The 23,927-nt window shown below is 34.7% G+C and overlaps 1 protein-coding gene across 3 annotated transcripts in view; it reads left to right on the forward strand.

Moving 5' to 3' along the window:
- The first annotated feature begins 4,326 nt into the window (after positions 1-4,326).
- The window catches only part of ARL13B (ADP ribosylation factor like GTPase 13B), a 64,389-nt gene continuing 44,788 nt past the window's right edge, over positions 4,327-23,927 (forward strand). For 2 of the 3 annotated variants that reach the window (XM_044666930.1, XM_044666929.1), the window contains exons 1-3: positions 4,327-4,708; positions 16,945-17,015; positions 21,380-21,629. In XM_044666930.1, coding sequence (XP_044522865.1) covers positions 4,662-4,708; positions 16,945-17,015; positions 21,380-21,629 — 368 coding nt within the window. In that variant the 5' untranslated portion in view covers positions 4,327-4,661. The remainder of the gene's footprint in view (positions 4,709-16,944; positions 17,016-21,379; positions 21,630-23,927) is intronic. The other variant, XM_044666931.1, reaches the window with a different exon arrangement.

A 23,927-nucleotide genomic window follows, 5' to 3' on the forward strand; every position in this document is an offset into this window, starting at 1 on the left:
ACAAGGCACAGACTCAGAAGGGGATAGTTTAGGAAAGTAGTACACACAAAATTTCAAAGAAAAATATGAATTACTTTCAGGCTCTGAAACAGCCCAAAAGGTATTTTAAAAATCAATTAAGAGAGATATAAGAAAAATGGGAAAGAGAAATGAAAGCAATGCAAAAAGAAAAGAACAGCTTAAAAAGCAGAATTTATCAAACAGAAAAAGAGATTCAAGAGCTCACAGGAAAAAAAAAACATTCCTTAAAAATTAGAATTGGACAACTGGAAGTTAATGACTTCATGAGACATCAAGAGACGATAAACCAAAATCAAAAGAATGAAAAAAAGAAGAAAAACTGAAATATCTCATTGAAAAAACAACTGTAGGAGCCATGCACTGCAGAAAAGAAGATATATTCCTTTATATTCCCATTCAGTCTTCTCCAGAGATCTATTCATTCTAACTGTAAAAATTTCATTTACTTCCTTTACTTCTTTCTTGCTTTTTTGGTTCAATTTTCTCTAGATTTGAAAGGGGGAATTTGAGATCCTCCACTAATGCAGTTTTACTGTCTTTTTCCTCCTGAAGTTCATTTAATTTCTCCTTTTAAAATCTGTAGGGTATATACCATTTGTGCATATATGTTTAGTACTGATATTGCTTCATCATCTATAGTACATATATATATATGTATATATATATATATACACCTACTTGTCTATAGCAAGATATAATTTCCTACCTTATCTCTTTTAATGAGATCTATTTTTGCTTTAGCTTTGTCTGAGATCATGATTGCTATTCTTCTTTGTTTTTTTTTTTTAACTTTAGATGATGCACAATAAATTCTGCTCCAGCCCCTTACCTTTGCTCTGTACCTCCCTGCCTCAATTGTGTTTCTTATAAACCACATATAATGGGTTTTTAATCCACTCTGCTATCCATTTCCATTTTATGGATGAGTTCATCCCATTCACATTCACAGTTATGATTATCAATTCTGTATTCCCATCTATCTTATTTTCCCCTTTTGATCCTGTTCTTTTTCCTTTCACTGTTTCTACTTATAGGTGTTTTGCTTTAAATAACTCCTTCCTCTTGGCCCTCCCTCCTTTTATACCCCCTTGCCCTTGACTTATTCCCCTCCTACGTCTCTGTAGGGGAGATAGGATTCTGTACCCCAGTGAGTATGGTTGTTATTCTCTCTCTGAGCCAGTTATAAGAGTAAAGTTTAAGCATTGCCCATCACCATTCTCATCCTCCCCTCCACTATAATAGTTTTTCATGCCTCTGTTGGTGAGATAATTTACCCTATTCCACCTCTCCCTTCCCTTTTTTCTCAGTACAATCCTCTTTTACACCTCTTGATTTTTTTTCATGTATCTGCTTAGTTCCACATCCTTGTCTGTATTCCTGGGTTTGTGCAAGTTTCAGTTCTTCCAATGAGATATGCTTGCCTGTGGGCTGGGAGCTCTGAAAGTCATCTTCCACTGCTGCTTCAGTCACCCCCTGAGATTGCTGTTGGCTTGTGGATCTCAGAGCACTCTCAGCTTCCTATGCTGAGCCTCAGGTTTGGCTTCAGTGGGGCTTTTGGTCTCAATCTGGCTTTGAGCAGGTCAGGCATGCTGTGGACAACCTTACCCTGGGGCTTGTACTTCACCTTAAACTTTAGTAAGGGCTCTGCCTGGGTTCACACAGCCTAGCTAGGTGGGGACTGTCTTGGGTTGGGACTGTGCCCCTGGCTCTGGGCTGACACAGACCAGGTGTGCTACACACACTGCCTTATGCTGGGATTCTGGACCTCACCACAAGCTTCGGCTCAGGCTCTTGGCCTCTTTCTGGGTCGGTATACATCAAGCATGCTTAGTACACTGCCTCATGTTGGGATTCTGAACTTCATTGTAGGCTTGGATCTTTACTGGGTATATGTGGGATTGTACTGCTGGTCTTGGGGTCTCAATGTTAGCTTGGACCCAGGTTCAGAACCTGGAACAGTATATAATGGGGGTGGGGTGGGGGTTGCTGTTGGCTTGCTCCTTACTCCTTGGTGTAGCCTCCTGTGGGCTGTGCTCCCCTCTCACTCTAGTCACCCAGACCCTCTCTGCCTACCTTTCAAGTTGTTTTCTGCATGAAAGTTGTTTTGCTCTGTCTCCTTGTTGGTTCCTGTATGTGCTGTTATTTTAAGGTTGGTTGGAGAGGATTCTCATGGTTGTTTGAACTTTCCCTGCTTCTACTCTGCCATCTGGACTTCAAATTTTTAAAGGAGAAATTAAATGAACTAATATAATAATAATAATTTTACCTAAATTAATTTACTTTTTAGTACCATTACCAATCAAACTACCAAATAATTATTTTATAGAACTAGAAAAAATAATAACAAAATTCATCTGGAAAAACCAAGGTCAAGAATATCAAAGGTAATTAATGAAAAAAAATGTGAAGGAAGGTGGCTTAGCAGTACCTGATCTGAAACTATACTATAAAGCAGTAATCATCGAAACAGTCTGGTACCTGCTAAGATATAGAATGGTGAATCAATGGAATAGGTTAGATACACAATATGTAGGGTTAAATGACCTTAGCAACCTAGTGTCTGATAAGACTTTTTATCAAACACTAAAAGACTTCAGCTTTTGGGATATGAACTCAGTATTTAACAAAAACTGCTGGGAAAACTGGAAAACAGTATGGCAGAAACTAGATACAAAAAATATCTCACACCCACCCTATACCAAGATAAGGTCAAAATGAGTATATGATCAGATATAAATAGTGATACCATAAGTAAATTAGGGGAACATAGAATAGCTTACCTGATGAATCTATGGAGAAGGGAAGAATTTATGACTAAACAAGAGATAGAGAATGAGTATATTCTCTATAGATATAAAATGAATGATTTTTATTATATTCAGTTTAAAAAGGTTTTGTACAATTAAAACTAATATAAACCAAGATTTAGAAGGGAAACAACAAACTGGGAAAAATGTTTATAATAAATTTCTCTGATAAAGGTCTAATTTCTCAAACTTATAGAGAAATAAATTAAATTTATAAGAATTTGTTATTTCCTAGGTGACAAATGGACAAAGCATATGAACAAGTAATTTTCAGGTGAAATCAAAGCTATTAATAAATATATGAAAAAAATGTTCTAAATCACTTAATTAGAGAAATGCAAATTAAAATAACTGAAGTACTATCTCAAACCTATCAGATTGGCCAATATGACAGTAAAGGAAAGTGATACATTTTGGAAGGGATGTGGTAAAATTAGGACACTAATGCATTTTCAGTGGAGTTGTGAACTGATCTAACCATTCTGGAGGGCAATTTGGAACTATGCCCAAAGGGATATAAGACTGTGAAATAAGCTGAGCTGGAAGAATTTTGTACATAGTAATAGCAATATGTGGAATGATCAGTTGGCAAAGACTTAGCTACTTTCAGCAATATCTAGGTGAAGGGTTATCAGATTTACTCTGCTTCTGATACCCTATTCCTCTTTCTGAGTTTGATCTGTGAGTGGCAGTTGCCCAAAACACTTGCTGGTTTCTCATTGATTAACTCATATTTATGACAAAGAATGCCACTGACTTCCAGAGAAAGAACTGTTGCAGTCAGATGCAGATAAATCATATCATCTTCCACATTAGTTTAAGGTTTTATTTTGAGATTTGGGGTTTATTGTCTGTTCTTTTACACCAATGACCAGTATGGAAGTAGGTTTTGCATGATAATATCAAATTGCTTACCGTCGCTGAGAGAAGGGAGGGAGACAATTTGGATTGGAAATTATAATTTCGGAAAACATCTTTTGAAAATTGATATTATTTCTAATTGGGAAAATATCTTTAAAAAAGTAATTCTAAAACGAACAGAAAAAAATAGGAACCGAAAGTTCACACTAGGGACTGAGATCTTTTATATTTGAGGCAGTAGGAAGGTGGATTTGGGTAATACCTAAGACATTGCAAAAGGAGTTAAGAATTACAATGTCAGTGTGGCTTAGGGTTTGTTTTCACTACTACAGAATCTCGTGCTTGGCCCTGGGGACAGGGACGCTCCTGTTGCCTGGTTACACATACCCCCTTTCCACCCCACCTCCTCTCCTTAAACTCCACCCTTTTCGCTCTTCTCCTCCTTCTCTTCTTCCTCCTCCTTTTCCTTAGGCTGAGGGGCGGAGCTACAATATCAACCACTTGGAAGCCTCCAGTCCAGCAACCTGAATCAAATATTGGACCAAGTGTGCAGGCGGGGCTTGGTTAGGCTTGCACGTAAAGAAATAATGTGACATCAGCACGTCATTGCTTCTGTTCGCTTTACCCAGTCGTCACCTAGTCCCCATTGTAACATACCCGCTGTGTGACCCTCTTATAGGGGCTTAGGCTTACTGGAGCCTCACACTTTGAGCACAACTGGAGTTGTGGTCGGTTTTTGCTTAGAGTGCCTTCCCCTGTTTATTTCCCTTATAACCCCCCCTCCCCTTGAACTACGCCTTCACTTTTAGTTCCCAGGTCCTGTCTTGCCGTCTTCCCGTCTTCCGTTTCCTGGCCCTCTGGGCCTCGCGGTCCTAGGGCCCTAGGGCCGTTAGTACCGATTCCCTACCTCCCCCTGCTTGGAGATAGCCTTGGCTGCGACGACTGTGGTGACTGCAAGGACCAGGCGGTGTGATGGGAGAGTGTTGCAGCTTTTTGAAAAAGCCGGAGGATCCCATCAGGTACGAAAGGGGAAGGTGAGGGCCCCAGCCCCGCACCTGTGGGTTGTGCTGCTAGGCGCTCCTCGGAGCTGGAGGCCCTGGACGCAGGTTTTCTTGTATGGGTCTAGACCCTTACTTTCCCCCGTTTATCCCTTCGAGGGGAAATTCTTAAATGACTATAGGAACTTTTCACGATCCCATTAGAGTTTGTAAAGAAAACTTATTTTTTAATCGGAACTCTTTGAATTTGGAAATTCATCCCCTCCTCGGAGCAAAAAATGAAAAAGAGGCAAAGAAATGGAAGAGTTTTAATTATCTCTACTTTCCCCCTGTATTGTTTTAAAAACATTTTTTATAACATTTATTGTTTCTAGCACGGAAGTCTAAATCTTTCTTGACTATGAAGATGTCTTACTGTGGCTTTCTATATTTCAGAAACGTATAAAATTCCTTATAATTGGCGTGAGCATTTTTGTTCTTTACCCTGGTCTTGGTTCTTATGCTTGTTGTATTGCTTTGGTTTACGTTCTCCGACTAAAGACTTTCCTTTAATGAATTCTTAGAGCTTCCTTGGCCATCTTAAGAAGTTGCCTTTTTTTTTTTTTTTTTTTTTTTTTTTTTTAAATTTCTTGTGAATTTTAAAAGGTTATGTTGAATTAGCTCATCCTGGAGTTGCCAAGAGAAAACATTCCCCAAACAGAAAACTATAATGGAGACCTCTTTACAGCTACATATAACTAAATGTTGATTTTCTTTCCACAGCATTTGGAACCAAGTAGATGGTAAAATGTGGCAAAAGAAATAATAATAATACTTCATGGCTTGGGGGCAAATAGGTGCCTCAGTAAATTGAGAGCCAGGCCCCAAAAAGGGGGAGAGGTCCTGGGTTCAAATAAGACCTCCGACATTTCTCAGCTTTGTGAACCCTGGCAAGTCACTTAACCCCCATTGCCCAGCCCTTTACCACTCTTCTGCCTTAGAACCAATACATAGTATTGATTTTTAAAACGGAAGATAAGGGCTTTTAAAAACAAACAAAAAAAAAGTCATTACTTCAAATTATTTTCATTCAAGTTGTACTCTATTAAAATTAATTATTGGAAGAATTTATGTAAATCTTAAGAAAAATAGACTTTTTAGGTTGACATTTACTCTACAGTTTTTATTGATTTTTTTTACATTTTCAAATATGTATCTGTTCTTCTGTCCCTATATATTAAGCAATCTAAAGCAAAAAAGAATTAAAAAAGGAAGATAAAAGACAAATTAGCCAACAAGTCTAATATCATCTCTGACCGTATATACAGTGTGGCTTCCACACTGGTAGCCATCTCCTTAAAGAGGAGAGGAAGATTGGAACTGTGTTTTTTCTCTGTTCCCTGGTGATAATTACTTTTATGGATTGTTTTGTAATTCTGTCCTCCCTCATTTACCTGCTGTATTCAGACTGTGGTTTTTCTGGAATGATTGATAACATCTTTAATATCTGAAGAAATTAAAGCTTTTGCCTTCTACCTAAGTAGGTTTTTGTGATATCAATTTTAATGACATTGATTTCTGCCTTTTGATGTTTTCATATATAAAATATATCTACAGATTCAGATTTTTTATTATAATTTATGATTTGATTTCATACTTATTCCTACATCTTTAGTTTCACAATTGATAACTTATAGTTTTTTCCCATGGGTTTGCATTTGTAAAAAATTTTAAGTCCCATTTTTAAAAAGATATTATTTTTAATAATAAGTTTTTATTTTTATTATTAAATAAAAAATAATAAAAATAATATTACTATATCCACTTGGATTTTCTTGAAAGGCAAAAAGTATAATGGCATTTTTTCGAGACCTATGAAAAAAGTCATCAAATTGGTTTCTTTTACCATGAATAGTGTCAATCCCGAACAAGCCAAGTTTAAACACATTGATGATATAAGCTTTAAAAAAGAAAAAAGTCATTGCTAGGAGACATGATAACAGAGAAATGAAAAGGGTCATTCTCCATGTTAGAGTCAAATATTTGATTTTTTTTTAAGCATAAGAAAATTTATTAGTGTTTCTAAAAAGGTAACATTGAAGTTTAAGATTCATAAATCATGTGATGGTCTGTTCTTTAATAAGCATATTTTAGATCATAGCATAATACCAGAGGCAGAAGAAAATACTTTTCTACATTGGATAGAGTTAATTGTTAAAGATGTTTGTTGCCTAGGAGGGCTGTATCACTCTTCCACAAACTTAAGCAGATTGCATTAATGTGAATTACAGTTTATATCAGGTAATTGCATTTACTTTATTGTGGGAGAAAAGATGGTAGTTTGTTTTAGGGAGGGGGAAATAAAGTTGCTTTCTAGCAAATATTAAGTGCTTTAAAGTGTGTTTTTTAGTGCTTTTTTTTTAGTCTATGCCTATCCCAAAATTAAGATTGTTTAATATCATCTAGAACTTCGTAAATAACTCTTAAAACCATCCCTTTAATGTTTTGTTCATCCTAATGAAAACTGATTTGAAATATGCTCATTAATATGACTTAAATTTTATATATGATGCTGTATTTTTATATTATTTTTATAGGTGATATACAGTACATTCTTTTTGTATTCCAAATCTGTACTCACTCTCTTATACATCCTTACCTTCATTTATACCTTCTCCCACAATCAATTTACTTTTTAGTGACCAGTTTGAAACTAATTCATCAGGTGTCAGGATCAGGAAACAATAAGCTAGTAGGCAGGTTGCTGATACAATTTAAAGAGATACTGATATTATTATGATATAGTTATGATAGATATAACCAAAAGTAGCCATGTGAATTGGAATCTAAACCTTAAGAATCAAGTACTGGTAAATAAATCAGAAGAGAGAACCATGCCTAAAGAATTGGGGTGGGCTTAGCGTTATCAGTGAAGGAGAAAAGGATCATGAGTTTTAAAGAAAGGTAGACTTTAGATGAGGAGAATGAATTACATTTCAAATAGAGTAAACCACTTGGAAGTTGGATGGTATTTTATATATTCCAGGTACAAAGAGTAATTAAGTTGTTTATTAGGGAGTTTATCTACAGGACTGGTAAGACACTAGTTGGAGAGTTAGGCTGAGGTCTGAATTGTGAAAGATCTTGTCAACCTCTGGTACAATTTGAATTTAACCTTCAGGGATTTGGTGGTGGTGGTAGGGTATCACTGAAGATTTTTAAATGTGTGCAAAATGGTGCTTTGGAATGAACAATATCTGGGGTGTATTGAGTGGGAATTTGGAAGCAGAGGATCAGTTAAATGGCTATTCAGGAAATAAGTAATCAGAGCTTGAAAGTGAGGTTTTGGGAATATAAAGAAACTTCTCTTAAAGAACTTAGAAAAATCAGAACCAGTATGGATTAATACTTGAATGGATGAGGGAAGAGGAGGAAAAGTCAAAGATAGTTTTGAGCCTGGGTGAGAATGATGGATGATCTTGTCCACAGAAATGGACAAGTCTACCTTTTATCTTTCTGCTTCTTTTGTTATACCTGCTTCTACTTTCTTTTAGTTAGCATAAAATCATAAGACCTTAGTGATCATCCAGTTTATCTCCCTCGTTTTACAGCTGAAATTTGAGCTCAATTTATAGGACTTGTCTAATCTCACCTAAGTGACAAGAAGTAGTCATAATTAAGTTCTTCATACTTTTCTACTCTACCTTGCTATTTAGCATTTATTAACCTTGAGCCCTCTCTATATTTTCTTTTTCTTATCTTTGAATTCTTTCCACTTTTTCGTGTTTAGGTGGAACTTATTTGTGGCCTTAGAGCAGGGGGTTCTTAACCTAGAGTCCATGGACCACCAATAAGTTAATGAATATTTCAGGGAGTTCATGAATTTGGATAGGAAAAAATGCATCTTTATTTCAACATGCTTGATTTCCTTTGAAATCCCATGTATTGTATTTTATTCTGAGAAGGGAAGTCCATAGGCTTCACTAATTAGACTTCCAAAGGGTCCATGACGCAAAAAAACTGCTGCCCTAGGGTATCATTGATACCCTAGTGATAAGTTGTGGTATTATCAAATTAGACTATATATATTTTTTGAGTGTTTATTATATATAAACTGCAATAGTGGATATAGTGACTTTTATTAGGATCCTTTCCTTTACTGGTTCCTGCAATTCTTTTTTTCCTTTTCAGTGAAGCTTAAACTAATAACATTGCTGGCCAGAATTATCCTTAAGGGAAAATCCTTTTTATAATCCTAGAAAGAGGCAGTAAGTTAGGATTATACTTGATAGCAATGCTCTAAGAGACCCACCTAAGTAAAAAATATTTAAACAGATGTTGGGATGTCATCATTACTGGCAGTATCTTTCAGGATTTTTTGAGGACTTGGAAAGCTTACTTTAACATTTCTTTGCTAATTTTGTGATCACAATAACCAATCCAAAATTTCTGGGAAGAACAGATATCAATATGATCTAGCAAACTATAAACATCATATGATTTCTTTTATTAAATGATCCAGTTTACATTTTCAGTGGGGAAAAGACCTCTCTTCCCAGTTCTATATAAATGTATTTGGTTGGCCATTTATAGAAACTGCTGAGGTTTTGAATTCTTGATTAAGTAACTAATACTGATTATCTAGATTAAATTATGATTTTATGCCATACAACTAATATCATATAATATAGTGACCACAGGGGCTATTTCTTAACTTTTTTTATACATACTACTTTTTATACCTATCTAGAAACAGGGAAAATGATGATGCTTATTAAGTATTGATAATTATCTGTTGTATTATACAACCTAGAAGAATGAATGTTAGGAAAGAAGAGTTTGGATACAACATAAACTTTAGGAAGCCTTTTTTCCCCTTCATGTTATCACAGTAATTGGAAATATTTGCAAGTACTAATGTTCATTTTTGGGTAAAAACACCATTTTTACATATATTTTGGTTAACAAAAGTTGTGTTCTTTGACTTGGCAACTTTTGTTTTAGTTTCATTAAGTTGCATAGAAAATGAATTTGCAAATATTTCATATGTATACAAGATATCCCAAGTTGTCTATCCTTTTTATTTTTCTTTCTTTTGGGCAAGTGAAACTCACAAGATGTGAACTTTCCAAGTAAACATAATGTAGAAAATATTGTGCCATTTGTCTTATTCCTAAAATTTTACATATATTTAACCTTTCTCTTATTTAATTTCTGACTTGCATTTTTCAGTTAAAAATAAATTTATAAGCACCTGCTTTGCATAGAACACTGTGCTGGGTAAATAAAGTCAAAAATAATAGTCTCTGATCTCAAAAAGCTGACATTCTGCAAAGTAAGACACAGTATATACACAAATAAATAAAAAATAATTTAGAGGTAAAGAGCAGTAAAAATTAAGGGGATTAGGAAAAGAAGTAGTATATGAGTTCTTTTAAGGGAAGATAGGGATTTTTTTCTTTTTTAAATTAAATTTTATTTTTTCAGTCAATAAAAATCTACTCTCCTCTTTCTCTGACAATTGAGAACAAAAGAAAAATAAAACTTACAAATATGTATAAGGTAAGTAAAACAAATGTCAATATTGACTGTGTAATGTGCTTTAATGCGTACTCACATATGCATACACATTTATACATACACACAAAAATGTTTCTTTCTTCTGAATTTGTCAGGTAACATGTTTCATCATAAGTTTTCTGGAATCATGACTGATCATTATGTTATTCAGAGTTCCTCAGTCTTTTAAAGTTGTTTTGGCTTTATAATAAAATTGTATACATATATTAAAGGTCCATATTTTTACCCCTTTTGGATTATACTTTTACTCAGTTAGTTATTCTTGATTGTAAGCTTATATCGTTTGCCTTCTGGAATACTGTATTCAAAGCTCTCTGCTCCCTTATACTGGTGAATGCTAAATTGTATGTGATTCTGTCTGTGGCTTCCCTAAAACTGAAATTTCTTCCTTCTGGTTGCTAACAGTGTTTTTTCTTTTATCTGGAAGCTCAGACTTTGGCTATTATGTCCTTAAGAGTTTTCCTTTCAACTAGCCACATTCAGAAGAAGAACTGTGGAAGGAGAAACACAGAAGAAAAACAACTGCTTGAACCAACATGGGCTGTTGGGGATCTTATTGGGGATGTAGACACTAAATGATAACTCTAGTCCAACTATCAATAATATGGAATTAGGTCTTGATTAATGATACATGTAAAACCCAGTGGAATTGTGCGTCCGCTAAAGAACATGAAATATGTAACTAGGGGAAAATTTTAAAAAAAAGTCATAGAAATCCTTTGGGGTAAGTATTCCCCAAATCTGGAAAGGACTTTTGTGTTCATCTAACTCAAACCATTTCATTTTTATTTCATTTGTATATGTTAATAAAATTTTCAGTCATTTTCTGAAAAAAAAAAGTTTTCCTTTCAGGAGGTGGATATTAGTGGATTTCTCTTTTTTTTTCCTTTCCTCTTTACCCTTTAGTTTTAAAAGATCTGGGTGGTTTAACATTTCCTGAAATATGATGTCTAATCTGGGTATTCTCTCTTTCTCTATGGCCTTGACTTTCAGGTAGTCCTGTAGCACTTAAATGTTTTTTTCCTCCTTGTTCTGTTTTCCAGGTTAGCTGTTTTTGTTCTCTGGGGTACCTTATATTTTATTCTACTTTTTTTAGTCTTTTGATTTTAATACTGATCTCATTCAGTCATTGACTTCTATTTGGTCCATTCTAAATTTTAGGAAATTTCTTGCTTAAGCAGGGTTTTGTACTTCTTGTGCCAAGCTGATAATTCCCTTTTCAATTTTTTCTCCTGTGCCTCTCATGTTCTTCCTCAGATTTTCCCTCTTGTACTCACATTTCATTTATTAAAAAAAATAAACTTCTTTAAAAACTCTTAGTTCATCTTTTCCAGGAATTCTGGTTGATTTTGTGCCCAAGCTTTCTTTTTATAGATGTTTTGGATTCATTCTCTTCTCCTGAATTTTTGTATCTTAGTGTCCCTGCCACATAATAACTTTTTATAGTGTTTTTTTTTTTTGCTCATTTTTCCAACTTCTAATTTCTGACTTTGCAATTAATGTCAGGTCTAAACTCTCTGCATTTGTAGAGGTAAGTCTGGCTTGGATTCTGTTACTGCTTTTTTTTTCGAGTATTGAATATTGTGGTGTTCCTAGGACAAATCAGACTGGGGAGACCTATAAGCTTTCAGTGGTCACTTTCCCCAGAAGACTTCCCCCATACACAGGGAGTTCACATTTTCTGGTGCTACCTCCTTGCCAGCCTCCTCAGGTGAAGTCTCATGCTAGCACCTTGTATCTTTTATCTCCTACTTAGTACAGTGTTCACTGAAGAAAGACTGCTAGGAGCTGGGGCCAGGTGTCTTTCATCTGCCCCAAGCATCCACTTCTTATCTATGCCAGCACAAAACAACTTCCAGCTTTTGCTGGCAATCATTTCCCAAATGGGATATAGAGAATCTCTGGTACAAAGAATAACCCACCCTCCTTTTGACTTCTGGGCCCCTATCTTTTACTGTTCTTGTTCTTTGAGGCAAAAGGAATACATCCTCCACTCAGTGATAAACATTTTCACACCTAGTCATACCCTTCACATCCCAGTTACTCTGAATTCTTGTAGAAAGTCATCCAAACTCCATTCCTTTTCCATTCCACCCAATTCCTCATATCAATCTCAACTCTCCCACCCCAAAGTTTCAACCTAACTGAATCCCAACCATTCTAATGTGCCCTATGGAATGCATCATTAATCCAATGGCATCAGACTTCTCTTCATCTTAAATCTTTTCATCTTCTACTCTTACCCTCTATAGGTTCTTACTAAAACCCTGGGTATCTCTGGATGACACAACCTTGCTGGCCATCCTTTCTAATACTGGCCATACCTTTATTCCTTCTTCTTGACTCACTGGTTGAAGCAGGAGAGTTGGAATACTCCTTGTTCTCCATAGCCATTTTAGGTTGTCCCTTTTCCTCCATCATTCAGTATCCTCTTCTCCTTTGATGTTTGGGCTATTCATATCTATCAACCAAACAAAATCCTGGTTGCTATTTAAGCACCCCCCAGATCATTCCCCTTTTTTCATTGCATTCAGTACCTGGCTTATAATTTTTCTCTCCCCAACTCTTGTCCTCTTATTATAGAACATCAACATATATATTGTTTCTTCATCAGATATTCTAACCACTCATTTTCCTCAATCTACCTAACTGAGAGTTACCCCTCTATCCCACCTCAACCCCTAACCCTAACCCACAAATGTGCCATCTCTGTGTTTGAGAATTTTGACATCCCCCTTATCCAACTAATCTATTGGCTTTTCATTTCTCCTGCCTTTTACAAAACTGTACTCTACATATCCCCACTGTGACCTCCAATCTTTCAATTCTCTTCTAGGTCATCTCCCTCATACCAGCCACCACTCTCATCTTTTCTCCATCTTGATGCCCTGAAGAACCAATTTAACTCTATATTATTTTCTCTTGTATCCCTAGCTCCCATTTCATATTGCTGATTATACCCAGCCAAGCCTTAGCCTAGCCTTGGATCATTCCCACCATTCATTAACTTTATTCCTGCACATTTACTGCTGAATGAAGGTGGAGAAATTCATACAACTCTTGAAAACAAGGTCCACTACAAATTTACATAACCCAACCTCAAATAGGCCCTTATTACTGCTAGACATTCCTTTTTTACCTTACGAATTCCCACTCTACCCAATTTGGTTTGGGGATCCTTATTTGTATTCCTTTGATGCTGAGTGGATACCAATGGAATATATAAATTAGCCATTAATTATCTTACCACCTAACTGGCTCATTTCTGCCCCACCCCGCCATTTCTTTTTTGATCCTTTATACAATTTTTACTATATAATTTCTTATTTGTAATGTGATACAACCAGTTTGTGTACTGTGCATATTGTCATTGTCCTTATGTGATCCTCATTCATTTCTTCAGACTAGCAGCTATATGTCATTACTAGAAAGAATAGTATTGTTAGTATTTTAAGCCATATATCACAATAAGATCTAAACGGATACATATAGTATCAAAGATCATAAAAAGATTAGAAGAAAAAGTAAGGTTTCTTGAACTACTATGTTATTAGGGGAAGATTCTTTTAAAATTCTTAATTCTTAAGTTAAGAATAAGTACTTCTTAAAGGATAGAAGTGATCATAAAATGTAAAATAGACAATTTAGATTACTTTAAATTGAAATTAACCTTTCTGTGAAAAAACCAAGTAAAGCAAGAAATTCAGCAAATTGGAAGGAAATCTCCATGACAAAGATCCAATAAAAATAGCAAGCATTTATCTAATGCTTACTATATACCAGGCATTGTGGTAAACACTTGATACAATTATCATTTCTTCTGATCCTCACAACTATTCTGTGAGGTTGTAGGGGCTGTTGTTATCCCATTTTATAGATGAAGAAACTGAAGCGAACATGTTACATGTCTTGCCTTGAGTCACACAATTAGTAAGGTTCTTAGGCCCGATTTGAACTCATATTCTCCTTCAGGCCTGAAGCTCTATCTGCTGTGCCCTGATACATATTGTATTTGGTATAAATATATTAGACTTAGAGCCATTCTTCAATAAATAAATGGCCAAACAATGTAGGATCAGAGAAACCTAGATCCAGAGCTGGAAAGAGGACATCAGGCTATCTAGTCCAACTTTTTAGTTTAATAGATGAGGAAACTAATCAAGGGAAATTCAGTGATTTGTTTAAAGTAACACAGATAGCAGCAACCCCTAATCTTTGACTCCAGATTCGTAGTACTTTATCTACTATACTACAGTACATCATAAATAATGATTACAATTGCAAATGATCAACAATTGTATGAAATGTTCCAAGATCATCATTAATAAAAGATATTCAAAATAAAACTTACAGCTTTACCTCATACCCATCAGATTGTCAGTTAGGAAAATGACAGTTGTTAAGAGATCCTATAAGAAGAGATAAGCATTTTAATGAGCTGTTTGTGGATCTCTGAATTGTTCTAAACATTCTATAAAATTATATGGAGTTATATTAAAGTCACGAAAATAAAACCTCCCCTTACTATTATTAGGCATATATATCTCAAGGAAGCCTAATAGATGAAAAAGTCCTATATACATATAATACACAAATGTTCTTGATAACATTCTTTATAGTAGCCCCAAAAAACTGAAAGAAATGTACTCATTGATAATGACAGAACAAACTAGTATATGAGTATAATAGAATATTATTGTACCATAGAAAATTATAGATTTAAAGAATTCAGAGAAATCTGGGAAGATTCGTATGAATTGATACTGAGTGAAACAGAATCAGGAAAACTATTATATGAAGGCAGCAATAGTATGAGAAGCTTGACATTAAAAATTACAAAATTTATCAAAGATTTGAGAGCCATATATAGAAAGAATTGGAGGTTGTCATTTTAACTATGTCATAGAGCAATACACATTCTTAATATGTTTGGTTTTTCTTGTGTAGAAAGGCTAAATTCCTTTTGAGTCTCCTATACCTTTGGCATCCTTTTTCAGTTATTTCAAGAATCACTGTCTCCACTGTTTTGTGTTGCCTCCATTGCTGATCCTGTGGGATTACCTACTTTGACTAGTCTACCTTTTTTCCCCACATTTACTTTATATGGTACCATTTCTATGTCAGTCAGTCAACAAACATTAAGTAACCTTCTATGTCCTAGACAGTGTCAGGTGCTGAGGGTACAGATTCCGAGAATGAAACAAATTCATACTCCAAAGCAACACATCTAATTAAGACTGATATAAGAGTATAAATGTGGTTCTCAAAGGTGAAAAGAGCTTGGTATAAAAATGTTCATATATCTCTTCTAGTTGTTCTTCTGTTGTTCTTCTTTCAGTTGTTCACTTTCTTTAATACCCTCAGGATAATTTTGCTTTATTGAGTATTTCATCAAGTATTCTTTAAACTCTTTTTTTTTCTATTGCTTCCCACTTTTGTATCAGGCTAATCTGTCATATTCTTTTATCATCTTTTCTTTGTAAAGTTTTTATACCTGAGTTTTATATTCTAAACTGGTCTTACCTCTCAGCTTAGTAAAATCTTATTGCTGGCTGAAGCAATTTCTAGGCCCTTTCAGTTTACTTTTTATGGCAGTTTATTGTTATCTGTTTTGAATGAATTAATTTGAAAAAAGCATTTATTAAGCAATGTGACAACCACTTTGCAAAGGTCCTGGTAGGGAGAGAAAACAATGGGGGAGTGGTGGCCAAGGAAGAGGAGAGAGGTATTTTGGTCTGGGAATATTAGTAGTTAGTATTTGTACTAGGGCATAACCTTTCCAGCAGTGGTTCTGTTGATTTGATTACTGTTTCCAGGCAAGAACTATAAGGAGAGGAAGGAAAGGGATTGGAGGGGGATGGAGGGAGAAGGGAGGTGAGATATACCTTTAGCAGTAGCAACAGTGATAATAGATCTGCTTGGCCTATAGTGAATGCTAGCTAGCTATTCAGGAGCATGACTTGATAATTGGGGAATAACCATTCCTTTTAACTACTTATTTTGGGGGATGTCAATAGCATGTTTAAAAAGGTCCTGTTCAAATGTTACTCTTACCAGATAGTGGTCTGGTGATTAGTAGTAGATGATTCAGGAATGAAAAATACATTTATTTTTATTAGTAAGTATTAAATACTATAGGACAATATGATATTATAAAAAGAACACCAGACTTTGAGTCCTGCCTTCAAAACTTAAAGCTTTGCCCTGGACCCTCTTCCTTTTTTGTACTAAATTAGCAACTTCATAAACTTAGATGAATTCAATTGTATTTACACAGATTACTTTCAAATATAGATATCAAGTCTTTTCTGAGCTCCAGTCCCATATCACCAACTTCATATTGGACATTTCAAACTTAGATGTATTATAGACATCTCAAACTCAACATGTACAAAATAGACAAAAGTAATTTCTCACTTAACCTTCTTTTCAGCTTCCTTATTTCTGTTGAGGGTAGCACCATTCTTCCAGTCACATAGGTTCACAATTTTATTTAATACAATCATATGTGAGTATTGTATATTATTGTTGCTTTTTAAATGTGCCATTTTGAATTATTACATTACTTCCTCTTTTCATAGATGATCAGGCTATCTTAGAACTGATTTTGTTTAATTGTGCCATAGAAATAAAAATTAAAAAAATATAAATTTGTTATATTGAATTGTAGTGATTTTAAAAATCTTAATTATTTTCAGAAAGGTGACACTTGTGATGGTTGGACTTGATAATGCTGGTAAAACTGCAACAGCAAAAGGAATGCAAGGAGGTAAGCTATGGATATTTATGTAATTGCTAAACTATCCTTAATTCTAATGAGCTATTTCTTACAAAGCTTTTTTTTTTAAGTACACTTTGGGCCATCAAATGGTGTGATAGCTCAATTAGTTATTTGTTTTTTTGGATCTTTTTCTGGCTTCTTATAGACCTTTTGATACAAAGGAGGTACTTAATGCCTGCTAGTTGATTGGTTAGTGGTGGTGGTGGGGTCCCACTTTCTACCTTGTTTTGTAGCAATATATTTGGAAACATTTTCAAATGTTAGACTTGGGTAGGCCCTGAGAGTTAGCAATGGATTAGAGGTATGAGAAGTTGACAGGGAAATTTAGGAGAACCCAGACTGAGACAGATAAAACCACTAACTATGCACTTGAGTTGAGACAGGATGAAAGTATATTTGTTTCCCATCTACATATTTTATAATCCATTCATTCAGTTTCTTCCCCCAAAATCTTCCCAAATCCCACTCCTTCCAGATTAGAATAGTTCATGAGATCAGAGTTTAAGAACTGAAATGAAAACCTTAGAAATCATCTTGTTCAATTCTTTCATTCTTTACATGAGAAGGCTGAGCTGAAACCAGTCTTGCCCAAAGTTACATGACAATTAGGATTTGAACCTACTTTCTCTGAGGTTTTAAACCTACTTTATTTCCTTAAAAGCACTACTTCCCCTTGTTTCTTTCTCTTCATTTGAATTTTACTAATTTCCTTATTAGATGAGAAAGAGAAGTGCCTATATACTAAGAAGTAAGATTTTTAGAGCTAGAAGGGACCTTAGGCATAAAGCCTTCCCTGACTCCTAACTCTCCCTCAGTTATCTTTTTCTCCTTTCAGCTCACTCATTTAATACTTAATCACCTATTTCTAGACATCCTGTCAGTACCTCAAATTCCAAATGTCTCAAATTAAACTCCCATGTATTCTACCTAAATACTTTCTCCCCAACTTCAATTTCTTTTGAGAAGCGTCACCATCTTCCTAGTTGCTCAGCGGTGATATTTGATTCTTTCTTTTTCTGCACTCTCTTCCTACATTTTATTAGTTGCTAAATAAATCCTCTTGAAGCTACTTCTACAGTATTTCTTGCATTTATTTCTTCCTGCCAATCCATTATTACCTTAATATAGAGTTTTATCCTTTACCTGGAATATTAGAAGAACTTCTATTGGTCTCCTTAACTTCAATTACTACTTCCTTTTTCAGTCTATTCTTTGACTCTCTGCTGAAGAATGTATCTAAATGCAGATCTGATTGTATCACTGTAACACTTTCATTGGTTCCCCAGGATAAAATACATACCCCCCCTTATCTTGACATTCAAGATGATCTACTGTCTGTTCACTAACTTTTGTTTCCAGCTTTTTATGCATTATGTTTCATATACTATCTATCACTAGTTGCAGAATCAAAAAAATTTCATAGTCCAAAAGGGATTTTAGAGATCATAAAACTAAATGTTATTTTCCAGATGAGTAATCTGATCTTAGACTATTTTGTCTATATAGACTATAAGGTCACTTAACTTATAAATGAAAGAGTTCAAATCTAGATTTTATGGTTTCAAATCCAGTGTTATTTTCACTATACTATCTATCTTGATTTGCCACCTTTTACTTCTTTTCATTTTTAAAGATTTTCCATTACCCTTCACCTAACCAAATGCTATCTCTTCCATGAAGACTTTCCTGATCTTAGTTACTGACTAGCCTCCAATCTCTGAATGAATTCCTGTCTCTTTGACTTTACCAATCACTTTCTATCTTGTGACATGGTTGTTTTTATACATCTTACTCCCTGACTAGGTTTGTATGTTCTTTTAAGGGAAGAACAATGTCATTTTTCATTTTAGCAGTCTTAGCCCCTAGTATATTATACTGCAAAAGTTATATACTTAAATAAAATTTCCTTTGATGTTGATGACTCTACTAGAACCATTGTGATTCAAAAGTTTGTTTTAAGCTAATTGTATGGAATTTTGAACACTTTTTTGTCATAGAAACATGTTGTGAATGGTTGTTAGTTCTAGGGTAATACAGAGAGCCAACTTAATTTATGATTTAGTTGAATTAGAAGATGAGTATTTAAAGTAGTGTGACATCCTTTATCTCAAAGCATATGGTTATGCAGTGGAGAAAAAGTAAGAAAGTTTTAGAAGGTAGTTTATTAACTAAACCAGTGATTCCCAAAGTGGGTGCCACCCCCTGGTGGGTGCAGCAGTGATCCAGGGGGGCGGTGATGGCCACAGGTACATTTATCTTTCCTAATAATTCCTATTAAAATTAAAAAAAAAATAATTTCCAGGGGAATAAGTAATATTTTTTCTGGAAAGGGGGCAGGCAGTAGGCCAAAAAAGTTTGGAAACTACTGAACTAAATGAAACCACTAATTGATCCTGATGTTTAGCATTTTGTGGAGATAAACTGATTCTTCTTTTCCCTCTTCCCTTTTCCTGCTTGATGTTTTTGTTATCCAAAGTTAATATCCTTCCCGCAATAGATAGACTCTGCTGAGTTAAAGAGAGCAAAGGTAAAACTGTAGTGTCTCCTTGAATTGGCATTTAAAAATTTTATGTTTTACTTGTCTTCAGAATAATTTGTTTTGGAAAACACTGTCATAAAGGAAAGAACACTGAATCAGGAAACCTGATTTTTAATTATGATGCTACCACTGACTCATGACATTGGACTTTTCTACTCTGGGCCTCAATTTTCATTTGTAAAATTGGACTGAATAATCTCTAAGAATACTTATAGTTCTAAAATTCTAGGATTCTATGAATAATGTTTTTTTCCTTTCCCCAGGCATCATTTTTTTTAAAGTTTGTCTTTGGTATTCACCTACTTTGTAACTTTCTTAGGTACTTTGTGTTCTGTTGCCCCAAGCCTCCCGAACAGGCATCCAGATCACCACATTTTCTAACCATACTTTCCATTCCTTTATATAATTAAGGATTGGAATGTAAGTAGTCTAGTTGAATGAACTTTTGTATATAAATGGTGAGGTGGAATTTATCACAAAAAAAGTGTTGGGTTTGGAGGCCTGGTTTTAATCCAGATTTAAACTATTACATGTGTGAATAGGGGTAATTTTCTCTGAACCTCAATTTTCTTGTCTGTAAAACAGTTTGTTGTAAGGAAAAGACTTTCTAAACTTTGAAATAGTACATAAATTTAAGCTAAAAAGTCCTTTAATCCTACCAGAGGCAAGTGCAAAAGTTTATAATTTGTGAAATATGTAAATGGTAAAATTTCTATAATTAGAGAACAATAAAAAAATTCAGGCTCTTTGAATGAAGATAGTTGTCAGGGGAATAATGCTTTAAAAAGACCTGAGAATCTTTTTTCTCAGTGAGTCAACTAATAAGCATTTATTAAGCACCTAAAATGTGCTAGGTATTGTGCTAAGTATAGAGGTTACAAAGAAAGGCAAAAGACAGTACTTTCTCAAGGAGATCCCAGCTTAATGAGGGTGACAATATAAAAACAACTATATATGAACAAGATAATATTCAGGACCAATTAGAGGATCAGCAAAGTGTCTCTCCCAGAACTCTGGTCTTTAGCTGTGAGTTGAAGGAAGCCCAGAGAAACCAGAGATGAGGAAAATCACTCTAGGGGTGGGGAGGTCAGCTTTCTAGAACTGATCCTGCTTTTCATAGTTCATTCCCTACTTCTATTTCTGAACCTATCTATTCTATAAAAGCTCTAATTTTTTTTTCTGTGGAGATGTTTTTCCTTTGGAATCAGTGACAGGTAGATTTATCATAGAAGAAAAATAAACAATTTAAGAACTCTGTTCATGAAGACTTAGGTTTAGATCTTACTTCAAATGTTAGCTATTTTTGTAACAGCCACATAACCTCTTTGAGCCTTAATTTTGTCATCTGTAAATGGGAGTGATGATAATAGCATCTACCTCACACAGGGATATTGTGAGGATCATTTAAGCTAATATATGTAAAAATGCTTTACAAATAAATAAAAAACATGAGATATTTTTATAGAAGGGAGTAAAGGAAAGAAGTATTGCATTTGTTATGTATGAGTTGTTTGTAAGTAATTGATTATATTGTTTAACTTTTCATGTGTCTCTTTTTCCCCAGTTAGACTTGTAAGCTCTCTGAGACAGGAACTTTGTATTTTCTGCTGTTTAGAGTGCCTGCCCTAGCACAGTCTTTTTAAAATTAGAAAGTCAGTGAATATTTCTTTAATGAATATTTAAAATTAGTGTAGTTTTACTTTAGTAGAATGATACAAGATTTCATTCATTATCATAACATAGAGTTAAATAAATTCATTATCAAATGCAAGCCTAAAGGAGATTGTTTTGTTTTGTTTTTCCTTTAAAACAGAGTGTCCTGAAGATGTAGCTCCAACTGTTGGTTTTTCCAAAATTGATCTTAAACAAGGAAAGTTTGAAGTTACAATTTTTGACTTAGGAGGTGGAAAGAGAATTCGAGGAATATGGAAAAATTACTATGCTGAGTCATATGGGGTAATATTTGTTGTCGATTCAAGTGATGAAAAAAGAATGAAAGAAACTAAAGAGACAATGACTGAACTTCTAGAACATCCTAGGATATCAGGAAAACCCGTATTGGTGTAAGTAACAGTAGTGAATATATAATAGGTTAAAGTGAAATGAAATAATGTAACAGAGATTGATTTATGTTTTGAATTATTGAACAGATTATATAAATTCTACAAATATCAGAGAAAACTCTACAGTATATTTAACTCTTTTATATTGTGTTCAGTGATCTTTCTTACCTTCCTTTGTGATGGCATATTCTTCTATCATCCAACATTCTCACGTTGGTTAGGCATGTCCTGTCTGCTCAATTGTTTTTGTCTTTAATGATGTTACATGAGGAAGTGAGGCAGACCTGTGGAATTAGTGATTAGCTGGAAGACAAGAAGTAAAGAAAATATAATCATATCCTAGAATGGAAATGGGAAGAAGTATTAACTCTTATCCCCTTATCAAATACTTTAAACTCTAATGTTTATTTTAGTAGTACTAAATCTTTTAAAATTTTTAAGTCTTGCCTTTTGTTTTTACTTTATTTCTGAATATCCCCAAGCCCCTACCCCCCCCCCACTGTGACAAATGTTATAAAAGATAAGGAAAACTAACCAGCATATGACATTTCACATCCATATAACCCATTGCCTTGCTTTGAATTGTTATTGTGTAAATAAATAATAGAAAAATGTGATAGCTGTACACAACTTTTCTTTGTGAAAAACTAAGTAAATTTAACTTCTCTGGCTTCCTTAAAACCATTCTGCCAGGCTCTCTTTCATTAAAAATAATTCCTTATGTGGTAGTTGGGCTTTCTATTTAGGGGCTTCCACTTTTCATAAGAAGTTGTACAACTAAACACTGTATTAAAATTACATTATAACTACTGAGTTTTCATCGATAGAGAATTTGTGAAATTGGCCTACTTCATATTGAGCCTACTTTGCATTATATTTTTTATGAATATAATTTATGTGCATACAAAATAAGTTTTCTATAACCATTTACTCTTAACTCAAGTCAGACCTTGAATATGTTATTGTCAAACTAAAGCTTGTATTGATAAGCTTAAGCTGTTGATACAGAGTATTGGTAGATGGTTGATAATGCCAAGCTGTTAGGGTAAACTAAATTGTAGGTGGTGGATGGAAGGCTGGAAGCAGTTGGATACAACCCTTATTTATTTTCTTCAATGGGAAGAGGCAGGGACAGGAAATAGAAGTACAGAAACTAGGAGTTAGGAATAGGATAGGAAATCTCTTTAACTTATTCTAAAATCTCTAAATAAAACCCCCAAATCTACCTGCTTTTTTTGCAGGGTCTTCTTGCCTAAATAGGTCTCCTTATTAAATTATACTCACTATCTAAAATTTAAATCCTATCTTACTAACCTATGCTAAAATGATGAACTGTAAATTTATAATGAACCTCCTAAAGGTAATATATGAAATACCCAAAACTGCCTGAAGCTAACTGCCAGATATAATGGTTGGAATCTCTTTTTTTTTTTAAACATTAATATTCATTTTTAACATGCTTACATGTTTCATGCCCCTACTTTCCCCTTCACCCTCCCCCCCCCCCCCCCCGCCTTCCCACCCATGGCCGACGCACATTTCCACTGGTTGTAACATGTGTCTTTGTTCAGGGCCTATTTCCAAATTGTTGTTAGTTGCATTGGTGTGGTCGTTTTGAGTCTACATCCCCAATCATGTCCGCCTCAACCTATGCGTTCAAGCAATTGTTCTATGTTTACTCTCCTGCAGTTCTTCCTCTGAATGTGGGTAGCGTTCTTTACCATAAATCCCTCAGAGGGTTGGAATCTCTTAACAGAGAGCCTCAGACACAGGTCCTTCTTCCAAACCAGAGATTGGACAGAGCCTCTTCTGGTAGCTGCTTCTCTTTTCAGGAGAGAAGCTTTCAATCAAACATACTCTTTCAGTCAAACATACTCTTCCTCAGCTTTTCAAGTATCTCTCAACTCTGAAAGTAACTGTCTTAAATAACCAACTTCTTGGTCTGAGAGAAAATGATCCAGCAACCTGCTCCCAAGAAAGTCAGAAAGACCAGACCCAGAACTCACAGAATTCTCTCTTTTTATGATAGGCCTTTTAAAGAGCCTGCAGCAAGATCTGTCTGTTCTGTCTTCTTCTTTTTTTTTTTTTTTTTAATGTTCAGTCTGTTCTGACTTCTTAAAGGAGACAGCTGATACTAATAAAACTTCTGCTCTTAATGAGACACAATGAACTTAATAAAACTCATTATAACATTCCTCCTGAGATCCTTTTGGGAGAAATATTCTTCCCAAATGAATCTTTCAAACTAAACTAATTCTATATTCTATACTAGGGACAGGGAGAGGTAGAGCAAAGAAG

This window comes from Gracilinanus agilis, chromosome 3 (genome assembly GCF_016433145.1).
Source record: "Gracilinanus agilis isolate LMUSP501 chromosome 3, AgileGrace, whole genome shotgun sequence".
Taxonomy (NCBI): domain Eukaryota; kingdom Metazoa; phylum Chordata; class Mammalia; order Didelphimorphia; family Didelphidae; genus Gracilinanus; species Gracilinanus agilis.